Source organism: Typopeltis vanoorti, chromosome 14, assembly GCF_054136105.1.
Source record: "Typopeltis vanoorti isolate ZY-2024b chromosome 14, IOZ_Tvanoo_1.0, whole genome shotgun sequence".
NCBI classification, from domain to species: Eukaryota; Metazoa; Arthropoda; class Arachnida; order Uropygi; family Thelyphonidae; genus Typopeltis; species Typopeltis vanoorti.
The window spans coordinates 112,480,031-112,500,333 of NC_143562.1; the positions used below are offsets into that span (position 1 = coordinate 112,480,031).

At 35.7% G+C, this 20,303-nt stretch overlaps 1 protein-coding gene across 1 annotated transcript in view; it reads left to right on the plus strand.

Moving 5' to 3' along the window:
* LOC150099841 (extracellular serine/threonine protein CG31145-like) overlaps window positions 1–16,418 on the plus strand; it is a 194,185-nt gene extending 177,767 nt beyond the window's left edge. The window contains exons 7-9 of the mRNA XM_090403502.1: window positions 3,585–3,875; window positions 5,931–6,012; window positions 10,086–16,418. Coding sequence (XP_090259628.1) covers window positions 3,585–3,875; window positions 5,931–6,012; window positions 10,086–10,368 — 656 coding nt within the window. The 3' untranslated portion in view covers window positions 10,369–16,418. The remainder of the gene's footprint in view (window positions 1–3,584; window positions 3,876–5,930; window positions 6,013–10,085) is intronic.
* The last annotated feature ends 3,885 nt before the right edge of the window (window positions 16,419–20,303 follow it).

Genomic DNA, 20,303 nt, shown 5'->3' on the forward strand with positions numbered 1-20,303 from the left:
ATCAGCCATTATCAATCCACTGCTGGATGATGGCTTTTCCAAGATGACTCCACGTCAACGGCTTTTCTTCCCCCATGTCACTTCTGAAAATCTGATTTCTCGGTCTATCGTGATTTTTGTGGCTGTTATGGTCGTTTTCTCGCTGGTGGAATCCAGTCCGGTGCTTCATTTCTCCAGCGTTAATCTTGTCTCAGAACAATATGCCAAGTCCATTACCATTCTTGATGATTCGCTCTTCCTATAATATCAGAGACTTCGGCTTGATTTCTTATCCAAGCATTCCTTTCGTGATCCACTCGTGGTGCCAAGCACACATCTCTCCACATTAAACTGTGCTGGTCTAATTTTGAATCTCCTTTACGTGTGACTCCCTGTTTCGCAGACATGTTAACACAGGGAGAAGCATCGGTAAAACACTTTCTATTTTAGAGTCAGTGGTAAGTTGGATTATAAATATCGACTACACTTTCCAAATGCGTTCCCAGCCAGGTATTATTTGTCTCTTGACATCTTGCATGGTATATGTCGGATCCACATATTCGATTTCATCGTTATTGCGTTTTATTATATCTAGTTACATATGGCTATTGAACAGTAGTGTTGATCATAACTTTGTAGCACTTAGTAACTTAGCAGAACAGAATAATGAGAATATCAAGTATAATATAATAACTTCGTAGAATATAACAGAGTGTGTTATGAGTCTTTAGATTCATTTTTGAGCTAACTATTTGGCTAGCAATTTGCTTAGATTGCTAGCCCAGATTGCTTAAACGTCTCCGATTAATCTTCGGCCCTTTGTAATTCCCAATCAAGAAGAAGAAGAAGTTTGAAAATTTCTTCTAAACATGTGGTGAATAGCTGTGTCTTTGACTTTGCATTTAGATAACATATTCACTGCTGTTATCATGAAACACGTGTGTGTGTGTGTGTGTGTGTGTGTGTGTGTGTGTGTGTGTGTGTGTGTGTGTGTGTGTGTGTGTGTGTGTGTGTGTGTGTGTGTGTGTGTGTGTGTGTGTGTGTGTGTGTGTGTGTGTCCTTTCTCATTAGGTCGGTAATGGTCGGTCACGCCGAAATGACTTATAGTCACTAATGCACTATGTAGTTAATGGCTGTCAATTTGCGTGTGTTCTTCTGGCCTCAATGCTGGATTTGCGGGATATAAAAACCTTCGTTTCGGAAACGAAAAACCTTCCGCGTCCATATGAGATCGGCTAAGCTTGCTTCAACTGAAAAATTCTGATAAAGGTTACTTGCGTCCTAGACGAACCCATGTCTTCCACCCAAAGAGTCGTTAACGACTATATTATAGAGACTCACGGTGTGTATCCGTTAGTAAAGTCAACGAAGGACTTAGTTCGTTATAAAAACAAAATTAACAATACGGTTATGTAAACCACATTTCATTCAAAATTCGAATCAGATGACAGTCTGCTTTGGCTGCAATCGCTAAGGATTCTCTTAAATTCCGAAAGGTTTAAAGGTGCGAGTATGTCTCGATGTAAAGATTGCAGCAACAAAACAGTAGTACTGCAGATATTCTTACGTTAAGATTTCACTATCGTCTAATATTCACATATATTGGTACTTCAACGACCAATATGCACAGCCGTACTATGTAACCAGAGGAGTCTTGATGTTCTTACCATCCCGTAATTCTTTATAAACAATAATAAAAAAACAAGGAATAAAAAAAATTAAAAATATGGAGATTAATAGAAATATGGGTTTGAAAATGCTCACCAGCATGCTCTTTCAAAAGACGTCAAATGATGGAGGTTCTGAAATATCAATCCTTTCCTAGCTGTAGAGTGTAGAAGATTCACTACAGTAGCGGTAGAAAACCACACCTGCAAGCAGCACCATGAAATGGATCCCTGAAAAAAGTAAAATGCGGCTACTTATTAAGCCCTTAAAATCCAAGACCTATCCATAATTTTAAGAAAAGGTGTTTAATTCAATGCCTAAATATACATTATTGTGGGTGAATTGCTTGTTTTGGGGATGAACAACCCAATTCTATATGAAACAGCTTGACTCACCTTAAATTCAACCCCCCCCCCCCCACGCACACAAAGGTTTTTCACGTTGGTTGTTCTTTTGAACCCCACCCTTCCAACCATAGGGGTTCATCGAAACCTACCGAGCAATTGAAGCCTCTTAAAATTTGCCAGGTGGGTTTATTTTGATATTTCTTATGCTTTATTTTTTCATTAAATTCTTTGTATTTGTCAATTTATTATTTTTTTTTTCAATCTATAATTAAAATTTTTTTACTGAATCGATTGTAAATTAATACCATCCCGACTTTAGAATGAATAAACTGCTAAGCGCAATATTTGCTTACTTACTTTTAACACTTAAAAATAAGTAAATCGCAGAAGTATAAAAAGTTAAATGAAACTCACCAGTCACGAAATGGAATGAAAATGTGGCTGCCCTCTCGTTAGAAATCTGAACCAAAGAGCGGGAGATATGAAGAAGGATGCATATCGCATTAAAATGTTACGAATGTTACCAAATGTTGGTTCTAAATTTATTAACCAGTTTGAATTAAATGTTGTGGAACGAAAACTGAAATTCTATTCGTGATCGGTTTGTTAAAATAACAAAATTTCATTTATATGAAGCACGTTCACACACACACACACACACACACACACACACACACACACACACACACAACACACAGACGAGCAGCGGAATCGAGATTTATTCCAAATTTCCTCTTCACGAAAAAATCTCCCAAAGGCGCTATAACCGTAAGTTACTATTCGAATGCCCCCCACCCCTCGAACCTGGCATGGTTTTTGTGAATATCATTAGTTGGCAGATGATTTTTATCGACCGTGTGAGATCATCGTCGTGATTATCGAAGGCCTGACGTAGTTCTGAAGAGTTCCATGTTAGCAAGGTTGATGAACGGAAAAACTGCTTGCACACAGTCTCGTAGAAATAATTGTTCAAAATACTGAAATCCTATTTTCTCTCTTATTTTTTTAACATAAATGTAAAATAAAGATCACAAAAAATATATACAAAATGTTCATATTTTTTTAAAAAAATTCTTAGCCCATTCACGATACTAGCAGTATTCGTGCTATAGGTCTAGAACTTTCCGTGAGTCGCATAAAAATATATAACTGTTTAGGCAACTTTTTTTTCCGTAGATTAACGTAATATTATAAAATGTATTGAACTACATGTTAGCTCTACGGAAATAAATGCAACACAGTATACAAACCAATGCTCAACAACAGAGAAAATATAATTAGCACAGAGAAATTTTTTTTTTAAATCCTAACACAAAAAAAAATTAGTTGTGCTATCAGGAAGTCAACTCAGAAAAATAAATACATTAGAAAAGGGGCGAGGCTTTCGAACGTAGCATACAGCTATTACGTGACGAGAATTCAGAAGTGAGCTGAGTGACCTTGAACGACTCGTGTGACAAATGGCTTCTGAATTAGTCTCTTTAGAGCACTGAGGCTAATGAAAACTTTTCCCGTTAGGTACAAATCAATTTTTGCGATTCGCTGTCCCGTCATGCTATTAACAGCCTCATTTCTGTCTTTCTCTTCCAGCTAATAATCTCTGTTTCCATGGTAAGTGCAGCTACTACTGCGACACATCGCACGCCATCTGCGGACACCCTGACGTATTAGAAGGAAGCTTCGCAGCCTATCTTCCTCCCAAAACGCTAGCTCCTCGGAAAGTGTGGCGGAACCCATGGAAACGGTCTTATCACAAACGTCGAAAAGCTGCTTGGGAAATAAACAATGATTACTGTAAATATGTGAAAAGAAAACCTCCGTATGACGAAGGTCGAAGATTGCCTGACCTCACGGACATGGCCGTCCTGGATTTTTTGATAGGTAAGTGTCTCAGACTACTTGAATCTCAGTTTTGAGTCGTTGATTCTTCTGTGAAGAAGGCTCCAAAAATATTTAGTGGCTTAGACTTCCACGATATCGCAATACTGCGCTGTTAAAGTTCGATACTACTAGAACACTAAATCATCTCCTAATGTGCAAGTGAAAAACTAATCAATGTTAAAAGCAGTAATTCTCAAATTGAAGCGCACAATCGGAGTAATAAAGAAATTAACAAATCAATAACAGAGGATTTAAACACTTATAGGTTTGAAATATCATCTATGAACTACGGTAGATGAATCGCATACGGTGAAAAGGCTATTTCATTAACTCTCCTTCAAAAAAAAACAATATTGAAAATTGTAATGAATTAATTGTAATGAAAATTGTAATGTAATAATTATCACAAATTTGTAGCCATTAGGAATATTGTAAAGGGCAACAGAACGCACAATAAAGAGAAAATCCAGGAACTATTGTTTGCATTACTGAACACTTCTACAAAAGAACTAATTACCTAACATTGTTATACATTGATGAAATTTCTTCATTAACAACAGATGAATTCATGGAATTTACACTCAGAGCGCAAAAATTCCTCTGTTAGTTACATGGATTTCCTACTTTCAGAAAAGCCATCCTTGTTCAGTGAAATAAGGAAATTGGAGTCCTCAACCAATATAAATCACTTCTTTTACTGGAAATATATTCCTCCACAAACAATGCAAAATGATTTGGGTGCCTTACTTGCTGTAACCATAAAATTTCTGTGCACTTCTAATAACTACAACTGCAAAAAAAGTACTATTATGCATTTGCTGCTCATACAAGCAAGCCATGGAATCCATTTAATCAAAAACGAACATCTGTGGAGTCTTTCAAAATTTCATCTGTATACAAAGACAATCTTATACAATTGTCTTTGTATACAGAGTTGTCTTATACAGTTCAAAATGCTGATGGTGTTCCATTTTACTGGTATGTTAACACCAAGAAAACAAGAGCTAACTTGAACCAATAACTCAAAGCAGTTAATTCTTCATAAATAATTTATATAAAGTATTGCATAAATATCACTGTAATAAATGTTTTCATTGTAAGTTTATCTCGTGCTAGTTTTTCGCACCTTTTGTATTTCAAGAAAGTAAACAAATCCGGAAAACAATTTAAGGAATATCAGGAAGTGTGCGTGGGCTTCTTTTCTACAAATTAATGGTCATGGAAATTGATGGTCAAGCGCTGTTATGTTTCTCTTCTTATCTTTCCTCGTAACTTGTTTGGCTCAATACGCTGTCAGGGCCAAGTAACTTGGCTTCATGAAAACCAGTTAAGGATCTGAGAGGGGGATTTATCCTATCTGCATAGAGGGCATTTCTATCAATCGTACTCGTTCTTCGGTTCTTTCGCGAGATGAAAACTGGATTTTTCGTAAGTAAAAAGCTATCTATAAGCCATCTCACGTACGTGTGAAAAAGCCCTTATTCCTCGCTTCTTCAGAATTGGAAGTGCCTCCTATGTCTTTCTTACTAAAGGCATCGTCATTTCCGACTGAACCAGGAAGCTAGCATACTGTTTGTTTAGGTTGAAGTTATCCTTTAATCATTAAATTTTACAAACTCTAAAAGTAATCTCAGGCAACATCCCTTCCTGGAATATAAGTAAGAATGTTTGTAAACAAAATTACTATAAAATAAGATTGGATTGGTTTAGTATTAAACGTCTTTTATTGTATACTGTTCAAGCATAGTCTCTGGCATGCTTAATTATACCAGTGCAAAAAATATTGTTTTACCTAATTTGGAAATGGATTTATAACGAATTCGTATTTTCCAAATAGCATTTTTGAAAAGAGCTCACCTGTCTTCCTAAAGCTAAATTTGAATGCACGCGACATAATTCTTGCAAGGGTTCCTGAGAGACTTCTTGCTAGAAAGTTAATTTTTGTTCTGCGTCATTCTTTAACACTAACAAGAGCATAAATAAAAATAAATGTTAGACAATATATAATTTTAACAAAATTTATAAGCAAATATTCATTCATCGTTTTGTACGTAGGTAACATGGACAGGCATCATTACGAGACCTTCAGAATCTTCGGAAACGACAGCTTTCCTCTGCACCTGGACCACGGTAGAGGGTTGGTATTCAAAACGTTCCTTAATTGACCACTTCTTGGTGAATTACAATTACTTTCGTTGTGATTGATATAAATGAAATAGTGTAGTATAATAACCTTGTATCCTTTAATTATCTACTGAATGTAATTAATATTTGAGTTTTTAAAGAGTTGGTAACCGTAAAACATAAGAACAAAGCATAGTGTGAGAAAGATATTAATTAGTGAAATTACTTTTTATATATTAATTATTATAATTATAACAAGAATTTAACCATCTATAAGTAAACAGATTTATTCGCTCCATTTAGCCTCATGTTCTTTTTCGAAGGACCAGAGTTTCGATGTTTTCTATCTGTTTTTATGAAAAGTGAAGATTATTATTATTATTACTACTACTACTACTGTATTACAACATGATTGGATGTCTCCGAGGAGAAAAGATTTCAGGAGAATTTCGCGCATTTTGTTTTAGGTTATCGAATTATTGAAAATAAAATTTCATCAACATGCAGCATTTTTAAATATTTGTCAGTTAATAGAAATAGCCGCTGAAGCAACATTGCGAGTGAACATTAAAAATCTCCACTCAATAAGAATCACTAACGTTTCAGTAATTTTTCTATCCTTGTAAATGGTCTTTCGTTTGATCGCACTCCCACTGGCCGTATCCACCGTTGTCGCTATCAGTTGGCTGTTTTACTGTTGGTGTTTTGGAGTAACTACCAAAGCAACTAAGGCTCTGAGATGGTATATTCTGTCTGTTAATCGCTTCTGATTAGTTTGCTGAATGAAAATCCCGAGTGTCCGGGAAGGGAAGGAATCCTTGCGAACTCTGTAAGAAACCAGCGAAACCCACCTTCATTTATAAAGTCCTAATAAAAGATCTTGAAAGGATCCGAATTAAGTCATTTCAAATAAAGAGCTTCTTCGCTAGAGATTAAGTTACTTTCGGGGCGCCCTTCTTAAAAGAGGAGCCCCAAAGATACATCTCAAAAAGATGTACTTCTGGAGCGCCTAAATAAAGCTTTTCACTAAGAAGCATTCGCAAAAATGCTTGTGAATCAACCTTGAATAAACTAGAACTGCGGCGTAGAGAGGAAGGAGACATGTACTTATATTTTTTAGGCGACGAAAAGGGCTTACGACTAAGACCATTTTAACTACCACCGAAAGTACGCTGTTATCTGTGTTTTTTTAATAAATTAAAAGTTAACTCCACTTCGATTTTATTAGCTTTTGATATGCCAATGCCATGATAGAAGCAGTCAACAGCACTTTTAAAAACTTTCACGACTGAAATTCAGATATGTTTATAGCCCAGTACACACTCATCTACGTAATAAGAATTATCATGTCTTGAATATACACATGCTGAATTTCCAAAAACGACTTTACAAATTCTCAAGTACCCAGAACGGAAAATCCAATTTAGTGAGCCTCGTTTGACCACCGCATAATAAATAATACTCATTTTGTACTTTTAGTAAAGAAATTTACTTACTATCATATATCTAAGATGTACGTCTTTATCTTGAAACTTTTCCCCGTATCCTAAAACTGCCTTATACTGTATAAATTCTATAACTGGCAAGATCACTCATTGTTCTTAGGTAACCCTTATTTGTCGCAGTTACCTTATAATTATGCTTTATATAACATCACGTATTTCAAAACATGCACGCATCATCCATGCTGATTTATATTCTTATTGATGTTTAGCTTTTAATCTTTATGCTCGCAAGTTGTTCACCTGCTAGCTTACTGTCCCGAAACTTCGAAGGATCGAGCGGCTTCAAGTGATAACTGTTCAGTTTGATTATACTTGCAGAAGGGCTGTACGTCTCATGACAAGGAAGTGCGGGTGTTCTCAACATAAAAAGGAGTCTTTCCATAGCATCTACTAAAATGACCTCTTTCAGATAGTTAATGTCTACAATGAGAGGGGGGGAGACGCTAGAGTTTATTGGGAGATAAAAAAGACAGGATAAAGAACAAGGAAAAGTGAAGAATAGCTCGGGCAATAGAGCGAGGGAGATTGGTGCTCCTTTAGGATATGTAATGCTAACTGTAGCAGAATTAAGGTTTAGAGAATAGAAGGAAACGATGAGAAATAAACGGAAAATCGACTAATGTGATATTGCCAATAATACTTCTTCAGTATGAGGAGGAACGTAAAGATCTGTCTCACTAAATTATTGCTAACTGAAGAAAAGGCTGTACATGCTTCTCTTTCTCCGAAAACGGAACTCAGGCAAAATCAGTTATTAGTGTGATAAGCAGCGGCTAAAATCTTGAAGATAATAGAGTGGTTCTACTTCTGGTATGTTTTCATCATAACAACAACATTTATTTTTGTTGTTTTTTTAAGAGGATAATAGAAAAATTTCTTTGCTTGTTAGAGAATATTATGCTGCAATTACGTTCGAAGCAGCAAGGCAATTTGATGTGTTCTTCTTGCTTTGCCAATGACAAATCCGTGTTTCCAGAGGGAACAAAATCCTTTTATCTCAGTATGAGACCAACTAACTCACCTCATGTTGAAAATCCTCAACTGAGAACCCAGAAAAAAATCATGTACCAGAGATAAGTTATAAGAGCAGTGTAAACCAAATTTATTGAACACTGTTAAGAACATATGCAAATGATCAATTTAAAATTAAAAAACAACAACTGATAGTTAGTTTAGTGTCGGGGGGGGCAGTTGGCTCAATATTTGAAGCATCTATAAAATGCAAAAATGCAACTTACACTGATTGTAAATCATTTGTGGAAGAGAAGAGATGGAGCAGGAAAGGAAAAAGTAACCCGATAGAGACGACTTAGTAGGAGGCCTGAACGTCACAATAGGCAGTGACCATTCATTCTTCTCCTCCCGTCTTTGCGGAACTGACGGTTATATCTCATCGCAGAGAGAAGATGCTTAATACATAATGCGAAAGATAAGAGGACTTCTGAGAAATGAACCGGAAATTGCTTTCATATGAACTGAATATCCATTTACTAAGAAAGAAAACAAGCTATAATTTTTCGGGGGAGGGGATGCTTAAATATCTGATAAGTATATTTCGAAAAGTGAAATATTAAGGGGAATCTTATACTTAATAACAAGATAAAGGCAGAGGAGAGAAGATATTAGAAAGAGCGCAGAATGATCAAATAAGAAGAATCTTCCGGTGGAATAATAATGCTAGTCGACGGAAAAGGATCCTCACAGAATTTCCATATGAAATGAGCCTATACAAAAGAAGGAAGGGTGTGGGAGAGGGAAATAAAAACTACTCAGACAGAGAATTATTGGTAGAGATCTGTTGGAGGGGGGGATGACAACCGTTAAGTTTTCGTTATCAATTATTATGAACCTCAGAAACTTCTATTTATGGTTCCTGATTGGCTGAAGGAATGGCGTCTTGACCCGCTAACCGATATGCTGTTCGCTCTAATCCCACTGCGACACGGATATTTACGAATCTCCTAGTAACAGATCAGTGTATTTTTGTTTAGTTTTAATTTTTGTTTTGTTTTTTTAACGATGTTCCGTGGAACCCTAGGATTCCGCGAATCCCTACAGGAGTACTCAGAGCATACAGGCATTTATAATTTGTATTAGATGTAATTTCTGGGAGAGAGAGAGAGAGAGAGAGAGAAGGAAAAAAACTTCAGTGAATGGGAAAATACTAATTTCGTTTATTAAATTGACTTATTTCTGGATTAAAATTTCATTATTCCTTTCCCATAATTTTTTATGACAGTTTCATAGGGGTTCCTTGAAAGAGAAACGTGTTTAGATAGGGTTTCGCAGTCAAAAAAAAAAAAAAAAAGTGATACTGTAGAAGATTATTTTTCTCGCCCGATATCAGACGGTCATCCCGCTAATTAAACAGGATGGTCATCTGATACTGGAAGCTTGAAGCGACTTGAAAAAGTTTCACGCTTGGCTTCTAGAAAACGGCATCCAGATTATCTACTCCTTAGTTCACAACCTTTCGTGGGTGGAATTCATAAAAAGCATTGTATAAGTTGTATTGATAGATAAATAATGTAAATCAATCAATGGAAGTTTTAAAATCCAACTTTTTTTCCCTCTTTACTAGATTCGGCAAATCGCATCATGATGAAATGTCAATCCTCGCTCCAATCTACCAATGCTGCCTAATTCGACAGTCGACCTTAAAGAAACTTCTCGATTTTCACCTCGGAGACCAAAAACTAAGCCATCGCATGCAACAGTCATTGAAGGCAGATCCTGTCTATCCGATACTGACGGAGGCGCATCTGGAGGCTCTCGATAGGAGATTGGAAATTATTTTGGAGGTCGTAAGGAACTGTTTGAAAGATCACAGGGCCGACGAAGTCATTATTTATGACATTGCGTGATGACTGAGCCAATGAACTGTCAAAAGGAAGGCAGCATTAATTGCATCGCTGAATTAAAATATCAGAACGATTCCTGAAGAGCTCAACGAAACACGTGTCCCATTTACATTCTACTGAAGCATATCTGATTGGTGAAGCACAAAAGTGGACTATCTGAAGAATGATGAGTCACTATTTACTGGTTCCTTGAAGATTATCAAATCGTTTTGCATATACCAAAGTTTAGGATTCATGTGAAATATATCGCTATTTTCTAAAAGAGGAGATGTACGGGTCACATGAGCATCTTTTTCTTATTTTACTATCCGAGATTCTAAACAAGAATTTATAAAATATATATAACCACGTTTTACCGTACATATCTACTAGTTATACTGCGAGTTACAAAATTACAAAATACAAAATATTATTATTATTAAATTAACTGCCTTATAACATTGCCTTTCGCCATGGGCTTGTTATAGTATAAAAGTTTTTAATATTAAGCTGCTGAAATCAAACCAAAACGATGTTTGAATTTTCTGTCAGCTGAATTGTTTTGCAATTAAATGCAATAGCTACAGTTGATCTATTAAAATATTCATATTATAAAGTGAAAAACGGTCGGTGTTAGCCTACATAGCAACGTTTGTTAACATTTTATCCATTTTTTGAATGACTATTGCTGAAAAATGTGAGGGAGAAGTTGCTTATAAATTAGAATCTACGTTATAATAGCCTAAACAAATTCGTTTTTACAAAAAGGTATTTTCATTTTACTGGATGGTTTATTATTCGATTATAATAGTTCCAATACGTTTAGATGCATCTTTAAGGGAAATTACATTGCTGTATAACAGTGCCTTAGGCTGGTCGGCGAAATTTTTTCATCCATGGTATGAAGATTTTAATCCTTATCTATGGACCTCTCAAACCTCTTTAATAGATCGATTTTTGGACAACAGATGTTTAGCATACATTTTATAAGAAATAAATTTACCGTATGTTTTATCTTTAAGACCCTCACCACAACATGAACGGAAAGGAGTATCACTCGATAGAAAACGAAATATTCTGATGTGCGAAGACACAATTGGACAATCCAATCTTTTGGGACTTCGAGGTCCTTGTTTTTCCTGAACAAGTTATGCATATCATCCTTTATTATATTGTTGAAGATCTCATATCGTGTTTGTATAATACTCTCGGAGGTACAACGTCTTCCTGGTCTTTTTAAACACTGATATTTCCAGAGCAGCCTCGTAGTTTAAGATTTCTGTTACAACACAGCAAACTGACAATTTATTTTCCGTGGCTGATAGAGCACTAAACGCAGAGTGCTAGGGAACAAAGGGTCTCGATCAATACCGATTTCTGCTTGAGTAGATCTATCCCCTCCCCCACCATCAACGTAATCGTTGAGACCATCTCAACATTCAAAATAAACTTCTGTTTTTTAAGAATGAAAGTGGTTTATTATGAAATTTTGAATGAATGAAAAGCTAAGAATTAAACGAAAGTAATCATATTCTACATAGCAGATGCTCAATATGAAGTTATTAATTCCGCTTTCTTAATATTCTGCGAAGAAAGTATGCATTTATGTCTCTGATTTAAGAACTGTAGTAATCTAAATGTTCCCTTGGACCAAATGTGTGATTTTCGCATGCTTGCAATTATTACAGCCGAAGCAACTGCGCCTGTTCTCCAGCCAGTTGTCTGCTTTGCGGGATGAAAAACTCCCCAACCTGAATACGAGACTGCTCAACTTGCCTTCACTTGAGCTTATAAACGTGTTTCGCGGTCTAGACGGGATTCAGGGCTTTCAAACCGAAGGGGCAAATGGTACGGAGGCATCACCATTGGCAGAGGGGACATACACAAAAAGGGTGCTACATGTAATACTTCAGTTGTAAATGCTATAAATGTCGGTGCTACATAACGATAAGCTTCCACACACAAATTTAATGAATAACGTGTGCTTGTTTCTGATTCAGAAAACTCTGCATGAGAAATTCAAATCTTAAAGAAAATATCGTGCATACTTCGTTAAGATTTAGTTTTAAAACCATCAAAAATGTTTTTGCTTACAGCAAAATGTAAGACGACAAATTAACTTCGTATACAGCACGCTAGAAGAATTGCTCCTTCAGCAGTATGACGTATCAGTGATATCCATCGTGGATTCCTTCAAAATAAATTTATTAATGCGTCAGATAAGACCAATAAATGAATGCACTGTCGCTTGTGATGCTGAAATAAAACCAAAATGGATAGTCTCGGTTAATAAACGGGCTACTCTGTAAAATATAAGTCGTACAGTCATGTAATACCGCCCTGCATAGAAATGTAGGCGCTGCGTACAATTTAATTTAGAGCCACAGCTCTTGAAACTTCGCAAAATATTATTAGAGCTCCGTGTTAAAATAGTCCTGATCGAATGCTAACTTAGATTAGAATGGCGAGAATAAAGAGTTCTTTTAATATAATAAAGAAATGACGCTATTCAAAGTGACTAACATTCTTCCGCAAATCCGAAAAGAAAGCGCATTCTGTAAAAAAATAAATACATACAAAAGTAAAACCTTCGTCGTGTTCAATATAAATGTGAAAGAGTGAAACAGCAAAAATGTGAGCACTTCAGAGACAATCAATAATGAAAGTTCAGACAGAAAGGAGGAAAGAAGAGATGCTACAAAATGTTAAACATTTCATCAGTAAAAAACTACTTTCTATCTTTATAAAGAAAATAACATTCCACATTAAAAGTAAATATTAAAAGAGTGCGTTATTTTATTTATTTTGTGAAGTGTATACTGACGCATAGTCTAAAGTAACAAACCCACATTAATAACGCCAACATCGCTATCGTTTGAGCAAAAGAAACCAACGCAAAATCACGTTTATTACTAGTTTTGGCTTAATACAAGCATTAAACACCATATTTCAAAAAAAAAAAAAAGAGCTACGAATGTCATTATTTATTTATTGTAAAAACAGCAACTAAAATTAAGTTCGATCATGTTTACAATGTTCGATCTTGGAACAGAACTGGATAGGGTGTACATCACATCCATTACTTGTGCCACATCCTAAGTTTAAGGTTCATTCATTGTATTCCAAAACTTTAGTACAACAGCCTGTTGTAGAATATTCTCCCAAGTAATTCCCAAAAAGTTCAAACCAGAAGGATCAAAATTATCGCCGATTTTAGGTACCATACAAACCACGCATTCCAGAAATGTGTTCTCGTGCGAGTCCATTACCCCCCCCCCCACACACACACAAACTGCTTCATAAATGCGTGCACAATGTAAAAGTTACGTTTCTTATTATCTTTCTTGTTCATGCTGTTGAGAATTTTGTATTCCTCGATGTCATTCTACAAACGTGTAAGCTTCTTGCGTGGCTATAAGTAGGATGCAGTTTAAAAATAATAATCTTTGACACGGAAAGTGATTTGGCTTTTTTGTTTCTAACATCAGAGACTCCTTAAAAAGCTACTTTAGTTGGCTCAATGAATGCTTGCGTTCATTGAGCCAAATTGTGTTTTCCTCATTTCCCCACTGCTGGGTTTTGCAGTACAAAACACGCTAAGCCATTTAATAGAAAAATCAAATGTTTTTGCGGTACAGCAACCACAGGAAATTTAAAACTTATTACCGTGCTAACAACTCATTTAGAGAGTTTCTTTAAAATTAGAAAGTACTGCCATGCGTCGAATTAGCATTTATTCGAACCTATCTGATATGCGAATCATAAAGGACCAATACAATTACTACATACAGCGGTGACGCATGACCGTTTTCACAATGCATAGGACAACACGGAAGAGTTCCTACTGTATAAGATTTATTCTCTCGTAGTGAAACCTAAAAAAATATTTTTGTATTTAAAATTGACCACACAATATTAAATTATGCATTAGCGTAATAACATCATCCTAGAACAGTAATTGCAACTAAGAGGTGCTGCTACTCCAAGGACTCAGTTCTTGGATTAACTTCGTGTTTTCAAAGCCTAAGTTAAGTGATCATATGCAGTAATTTCACATATCATATAATATCAAATGAATATATTTTGACCAAGTCGAGAATCACAAGAAGAAAAAGCGACTTTTTTTTTTTCGTGTACCTTTGTAGGCAGTTTACTTGAAACAATGCCATCGTTTTTGATCACTACGTTACGAATAATTAATCTGGATGGGAGAAGTTATTTTTTATTTTCAAATTCAACTCAGTTACTGCAAAACAAATAAATACAATGTTGCAGTCTACGATTTCGTCAGCATATTCAAAATCATTGAAGAAACTACTCTTACTGATATTTACTCAACACGAAGAAAAAGGCTTTTTTATGGAAGCTTACGCAGCATTTTACTGAGAGTCAAACCGGATCACCAAATGAAGCTCCTGGGAATAGTATATTGGGTGTTCCTTCTGTCTCTTAAGTTTCTTTTTCTTCTCTCTCTCTCTTTAATGACCGAATTTTTTCAGGTCTTCAATGATCAATAAGTGGAGTACTCTTTAAAATTTGTGACGTCCATTAAGACACCCTGAGCTCGAAAATGCATGCTCCTGAGTGGAAATGCAGCAGCACAATAAACAGAATTCTGATTAATAACTAATAACTAATAGTTAATAATAACCATAAATGATGGTTAGATCTCTCCTTTTTTATGGAATACATCTGACCATCAAATGAAGTCTTGCTGCATTGTCGCAAACACGGAACATTGTGACAATGCAGGATTACTTCACTGCACTGTCGAAATGATGCACCAAATCGAACTTGGAATTCCAGAAAAATCACCAAACGTTTTATTCGGTTGGATCCCGAAAAGTGAAGCTTCATAAAAGCTCTCTTTATTAATTAATTATTGGGAACACAGGAAAGTTTTACACAAAAGAGAGAGAGAGGGAGAGAGAGAATCCGGTTTTAACACTTGGTGTAATGGTTTAAGGCATTTATTCAAGACTCTGCTCAATAATTCAAGCAGCTCTCAGTTTTTTCCCAGTGTGTTATTCTAAAGATATTTCACTTGATGTTCTTTGAAGTAAACAGCGAAAGAGTAGAAAACTGTGACCTGCAGTTTTCCAAGTGCTCGAGGAATTTATCGCTAGATTTACTAATTAACAGTTAATTTAATACACTGACTAACCTAAGCAGTTTTTATAAAGGCAAGCATTTCCTTCAGTTTAATTGAGGCGCAGTACTCGAAACCAGCGTTGTTGGTTATCTCCCAGCAACCAATGACTTATTAAGATGCAGTTAGCACCTAGGAAATGAAAATAGCTAAGCTTCAAGTTTGTTCAAATAAAAGAATACTTGCAAAAAAGGAGGGAAGGCATTGTTCGTATGCGGGTATTGATGGACGATATTTTTAATTTTTAATGCACTCCATGCATGGAGAAATGTAAACTAGGCTTAAGTTGTTACCTAGAATATCTTATCCTAGGAATTCTCCTTGGGCTAAGGGAAGTATGAAGATACTTATATCAGTTTCATTATAAAGTTAATAATGTTACATTTTTAAGGCATCATATTAGTTTGTATTTTTAATATAAAATTCATTAATTATGCAAACACTATATACTTGAGAGAGGAAGAGAAATGTTGAGAAACACTTCAGAAATTTCTGGTCTACGAAGCAAAAGAGATCCATCAAATTATGAAGTAAAAAGGGTTTAAATGTATTTGCTTCCTCCTATTTTTCCTTGAGTGTTGGTAATCGTTTATCTCCCAAGGCTGTAGCCTAATTTAACATTGATGCTGGCTGTATACTCATTCACCCTCTCTTTTAAAGTTTAAAAGAAATGTTTTATTATTATTTTATTTTTTCTGTCACTGACGATGTATAAGCCAAAAAATACTAGTCACTTAGACACGTATACTCTCGGGGTTTTGTTATGGGTTCCAAGGACTATCGCTATTTACTATGCTGTGTTGTAAATATTTGTAAACTGTTGCTGACACATATCCAATGCATATAATGTTTTCAAAACATTCCTGTCTTGTCACCAGAGTTTAGATTCCATGTTGAATATATAAATAATAAATTTATTTCATGTTCCAAAGTTGTCCGTTTGTGTCATTGAATCGAACATGTCACAATCAGTATCAGTGGCGTCAAGGAAAATTTTTATCCGATAAATTACTTTAGTACTTCTCATGGCCTGAGGAAGTTACGCGTCGGGAATGATTTATTTTACGAACAAGCTTTCCAAATACATTGTGTCTCTATTTTAAACAGAGAATTCCTAGAACAGAATAAAGAAGTGCTTACAAAACAAAAGCAAACGCGTAATACGTGAAATAGTTAAAGCGACAGTTCAGAATGGATAAAGGAAATTATTGGTAAGATATAATGGCAACAGGCAGTTTGTGTACGTGTAGAGAAATGAAAAAACATTTCACAAACAGACCATCCCTTTGATAGCGTAGGACGAACGAATGAATCGAGTAAATAATCGAGCGAACGAACCGGATGAATAGAAGCACTGCAATTCACGGAGCGATAACAAAGAAACTTCTGTTATTTCTAAGAAAAACTGTACTCATATCAACGCATTTTTAAATCACTATGCTTTTACATTCCTCCTCCCCACACCACCAAGTATTGTGCAATCCAGAGAACACGGTTAAACTTGAAAGACCAGCCTGGAATTTCAAGAGAAGCTCATTTACAGATTACACTAAGTGTTGTCAACATTTAATAGAAATAAAAGTATAATTTACATTATTTCAGATCCAAAGATCTTTACGTATATCCCAGCTTTACGCTAGCTCAACAGCACTAAAATCGTTTTTTTTTTCAAATTTCTATTTCAATTTTCAGTTAATGTATTTTAAGTTTTTTGTCTAATAATTTATTAACTGAGCTGCGTGGATACGTCGCAAACGGTCTGTTAGTCGGAGGCCAGAAGTGGCTTCATTCAGGTACGATGTTTGACCATCTAAAGCAGGGTTAGAACTGTGACCTTAAGTCCACTCATGGCGCTCTAATGTTTTTTGGAGCATGCAACAGGTAGATTATTTTATATATATATATATATATATATATATATATCTGCATCAACACTTGTGCAGTCACTTCCATTTGCTACTTCTATCCAGTCGATAAAGCACTGCAGTTATTGCCCTTGGTAGTACTTTCAACTAGGAAACTAAACCCTGTTCAAGGAGAGATCGGCCATGGGTCGTACAGCAGTAGGCAAGGTTGTAGGCGTTGCCTGTTAAACCACTTTATAGCTCAATATCAGATGTACCTATTGCAAGGATCTTCAAAAAAACAATGTAGTATTCTTGTATCGTTATGAAGTTGTTTAATAGTATAATGGTTACATTTAATATAAAGGAAATGTCTTCAGCAGAATTTTTTTCGAAACAAATTTAATAGTAAATGCCAATGAGCATGGGAAATTTTTCCGACCTGTTAGGCACCAAAAGTATTTCAATCTTGTAGGCGTGTTTCTCAAAATGCAAAGGAGTTGCTTTGTCCACCCATACGGAAGTTATTCAGGGACTCAGAGTGGGCGGATATTATTCAAATTTGGTAATTTGACATCCATGCAAAAATGGGTTGCGATATTTCAATTTTTATTCGACATTGTGCAGAAGTAAAATGCCAAAACGTATCGAAATTATAAATTCCAACAACTCCCCTTCATATGGATAGAATTCAAGATATACACAAGAAGACGTTCACGGGATTCATTCGGCTTCAACTAAAATATGTTACGGGAAAAAGGTAACAGAACAATCAATGATTCATTCCGTAGCGTTTGAATGAAATGTGGCGTCTTTAGGACCTAGATTAAAATTGGTCAAGCAATTTTAAATTTTGGTTTCATTCCGACTGGGCAAAATAAAATCAGCTTTACAAGTACATTAGTCACGAGAGCGGACCGAAGTTATGGAATGCTTGATAAAAATCAAATAGAGAGAGTATCTTAAGTAGCACTGCACAACAGTCCCTAGAACATTGTAACTTTGTCGCAGACATCATGACTGTTCTCTCAAAACAACCAAAATATCGATAATCGAAAATTCCCCTCTGCCTATCCATTGGGTGTAAATAAAGCTAGTCTTTGGTGTGACAGTAACTCTCGTCGTCACACTAACTCAAGTGACGTTCGGTGCAATAATTTCCATCCTTGAACGAATTCTAGGTTAAAGGCTCGATGGTTTGGCCTCTTCGAATTCCATTTTTATTGGAAAACAATTTTAAATAATTTCTATTTTGTTTTTGCTTAATCATAATGTAAGTCATTAAAATGGATTAGTGAGCCAAAGGAAAATAACATCTGTCCAATAAAACGAGTTATTGGACTGAAGAAATATCACAAACGGTTGAAGATCACCGTGATAATACTGCTATGTTATTGAGGTCCATTCTTATAAGTTCCATACAGGTGATTGTATTCCCAGTGTTGATCATCTCCCTCTTTGCTGCCAATCTCAAGATTTCGTGAAGGCAAATATCTTACTACTTTCCACTTGTTTAAATCAAGAACAACGTAGAAGTGGTCGTGATTTAAGCAAATCACAAATTTCTAATCTTAAGCAAGACTCGAGAATAAAAAGGTGAGAAACCATTGAAATGTGTGATATCTTAAGAAAAGGAGTTCATGTAGCGCCAGCAAGAAGAAAAGTATTTGTTGTTTGAGTATTTCGTAGTTTTGAAATTTTTCTAAAAGGACCCCTCCAAAGAGAGTTTAAAATTTTAACTCTGTCATTTGGATAGCGACGGTTGGGAATGTTGATAGCCAAATTAAGTGACATCGAAAAACACTGGAAGGTAGCTGAGGGGACGAGACCTAAGCAGGACTGCCACTGCGGTATCTTCAAACAAGACGATTATTTATAAAAATGCTCGACAAAGATGTGCACATTTCACAGAAGAGCACAATCGAACTCCACTAGTGATACGTGATCAAATGAATTATTTTTTGCAATTGCTTTTTTTTGGGGGGGGGGGAGATGCAGGGACATTAATCTGCAAAATCAAATGTAGTTACAATAATGTGCAATACTACATGATAAAAGACAGACAAATATTTTAGGAAGTAGAAAGCTTATTAATGAAATCAATGACGAAATGATAATTAAATATTATTCTGATGTTAAAAAAACTGCCTGTCGTAACGTTCTTGGATACGGCTGAGCTCTAATGAATGCAAAACAAGTGCGAGTGTGTACAATATGTAAGAAATAGTTGATTCACAGACACTGCACTTGGAACGGATACTGCATCGGATACGGTTTTTAATAAGAGCGTGTCATTCATTACTGATTGCCAGTTTTCCGAAGAAGAACCTTATCAAAGTAACATACAAGCTGGTATGTTAGTCCGCCATTGAATTCTGTTAACGGAGAAATTAAGCTGGCTGGCCAAATGGATAACACCGCACTTCCTGCTAGCAGGCTGTGTGTTCAAATCCAACCATGGGCACGAGTATTTGAATATCATTAGTTGGTGGACATTTTTCGTTGCTTGATATCAGCTGACCATCCTGTTTACTGGAAGTAATCCAAACGTGGCTTGAAAATGCACCATGTTTGGTCTCTAGAATAGAATATGCAAACTGGATTATCCACCCTTAGCCCATCCATGGTACTAAATGTACGATACATTTCCTAAAAAGGAGGGGGGGGGGATAAATAGGAATTGTGCAGCTGAACCATCGCATGATCTTATTGATTCGCTGAATGTGTTCTGTTTGATTAATTCTATGAGTTCGAATCGTTCGGATCCAAATCGTTACTTAGAGGTTATCGATTTGAAAAAGAAGTTTTCAGACGAAACATTCAGAATAAGCACAACGTTTCTTATTTTCGTCAACGCTTATTAGAAAAAGTTACGTTTTGCAGTCAGTCACTCTAAGTGCAGATAAATAAATGCCAGAATTCGATAAAGAAATTAAGGAAATCTTAGACCTGGTGAAAACGTTTCT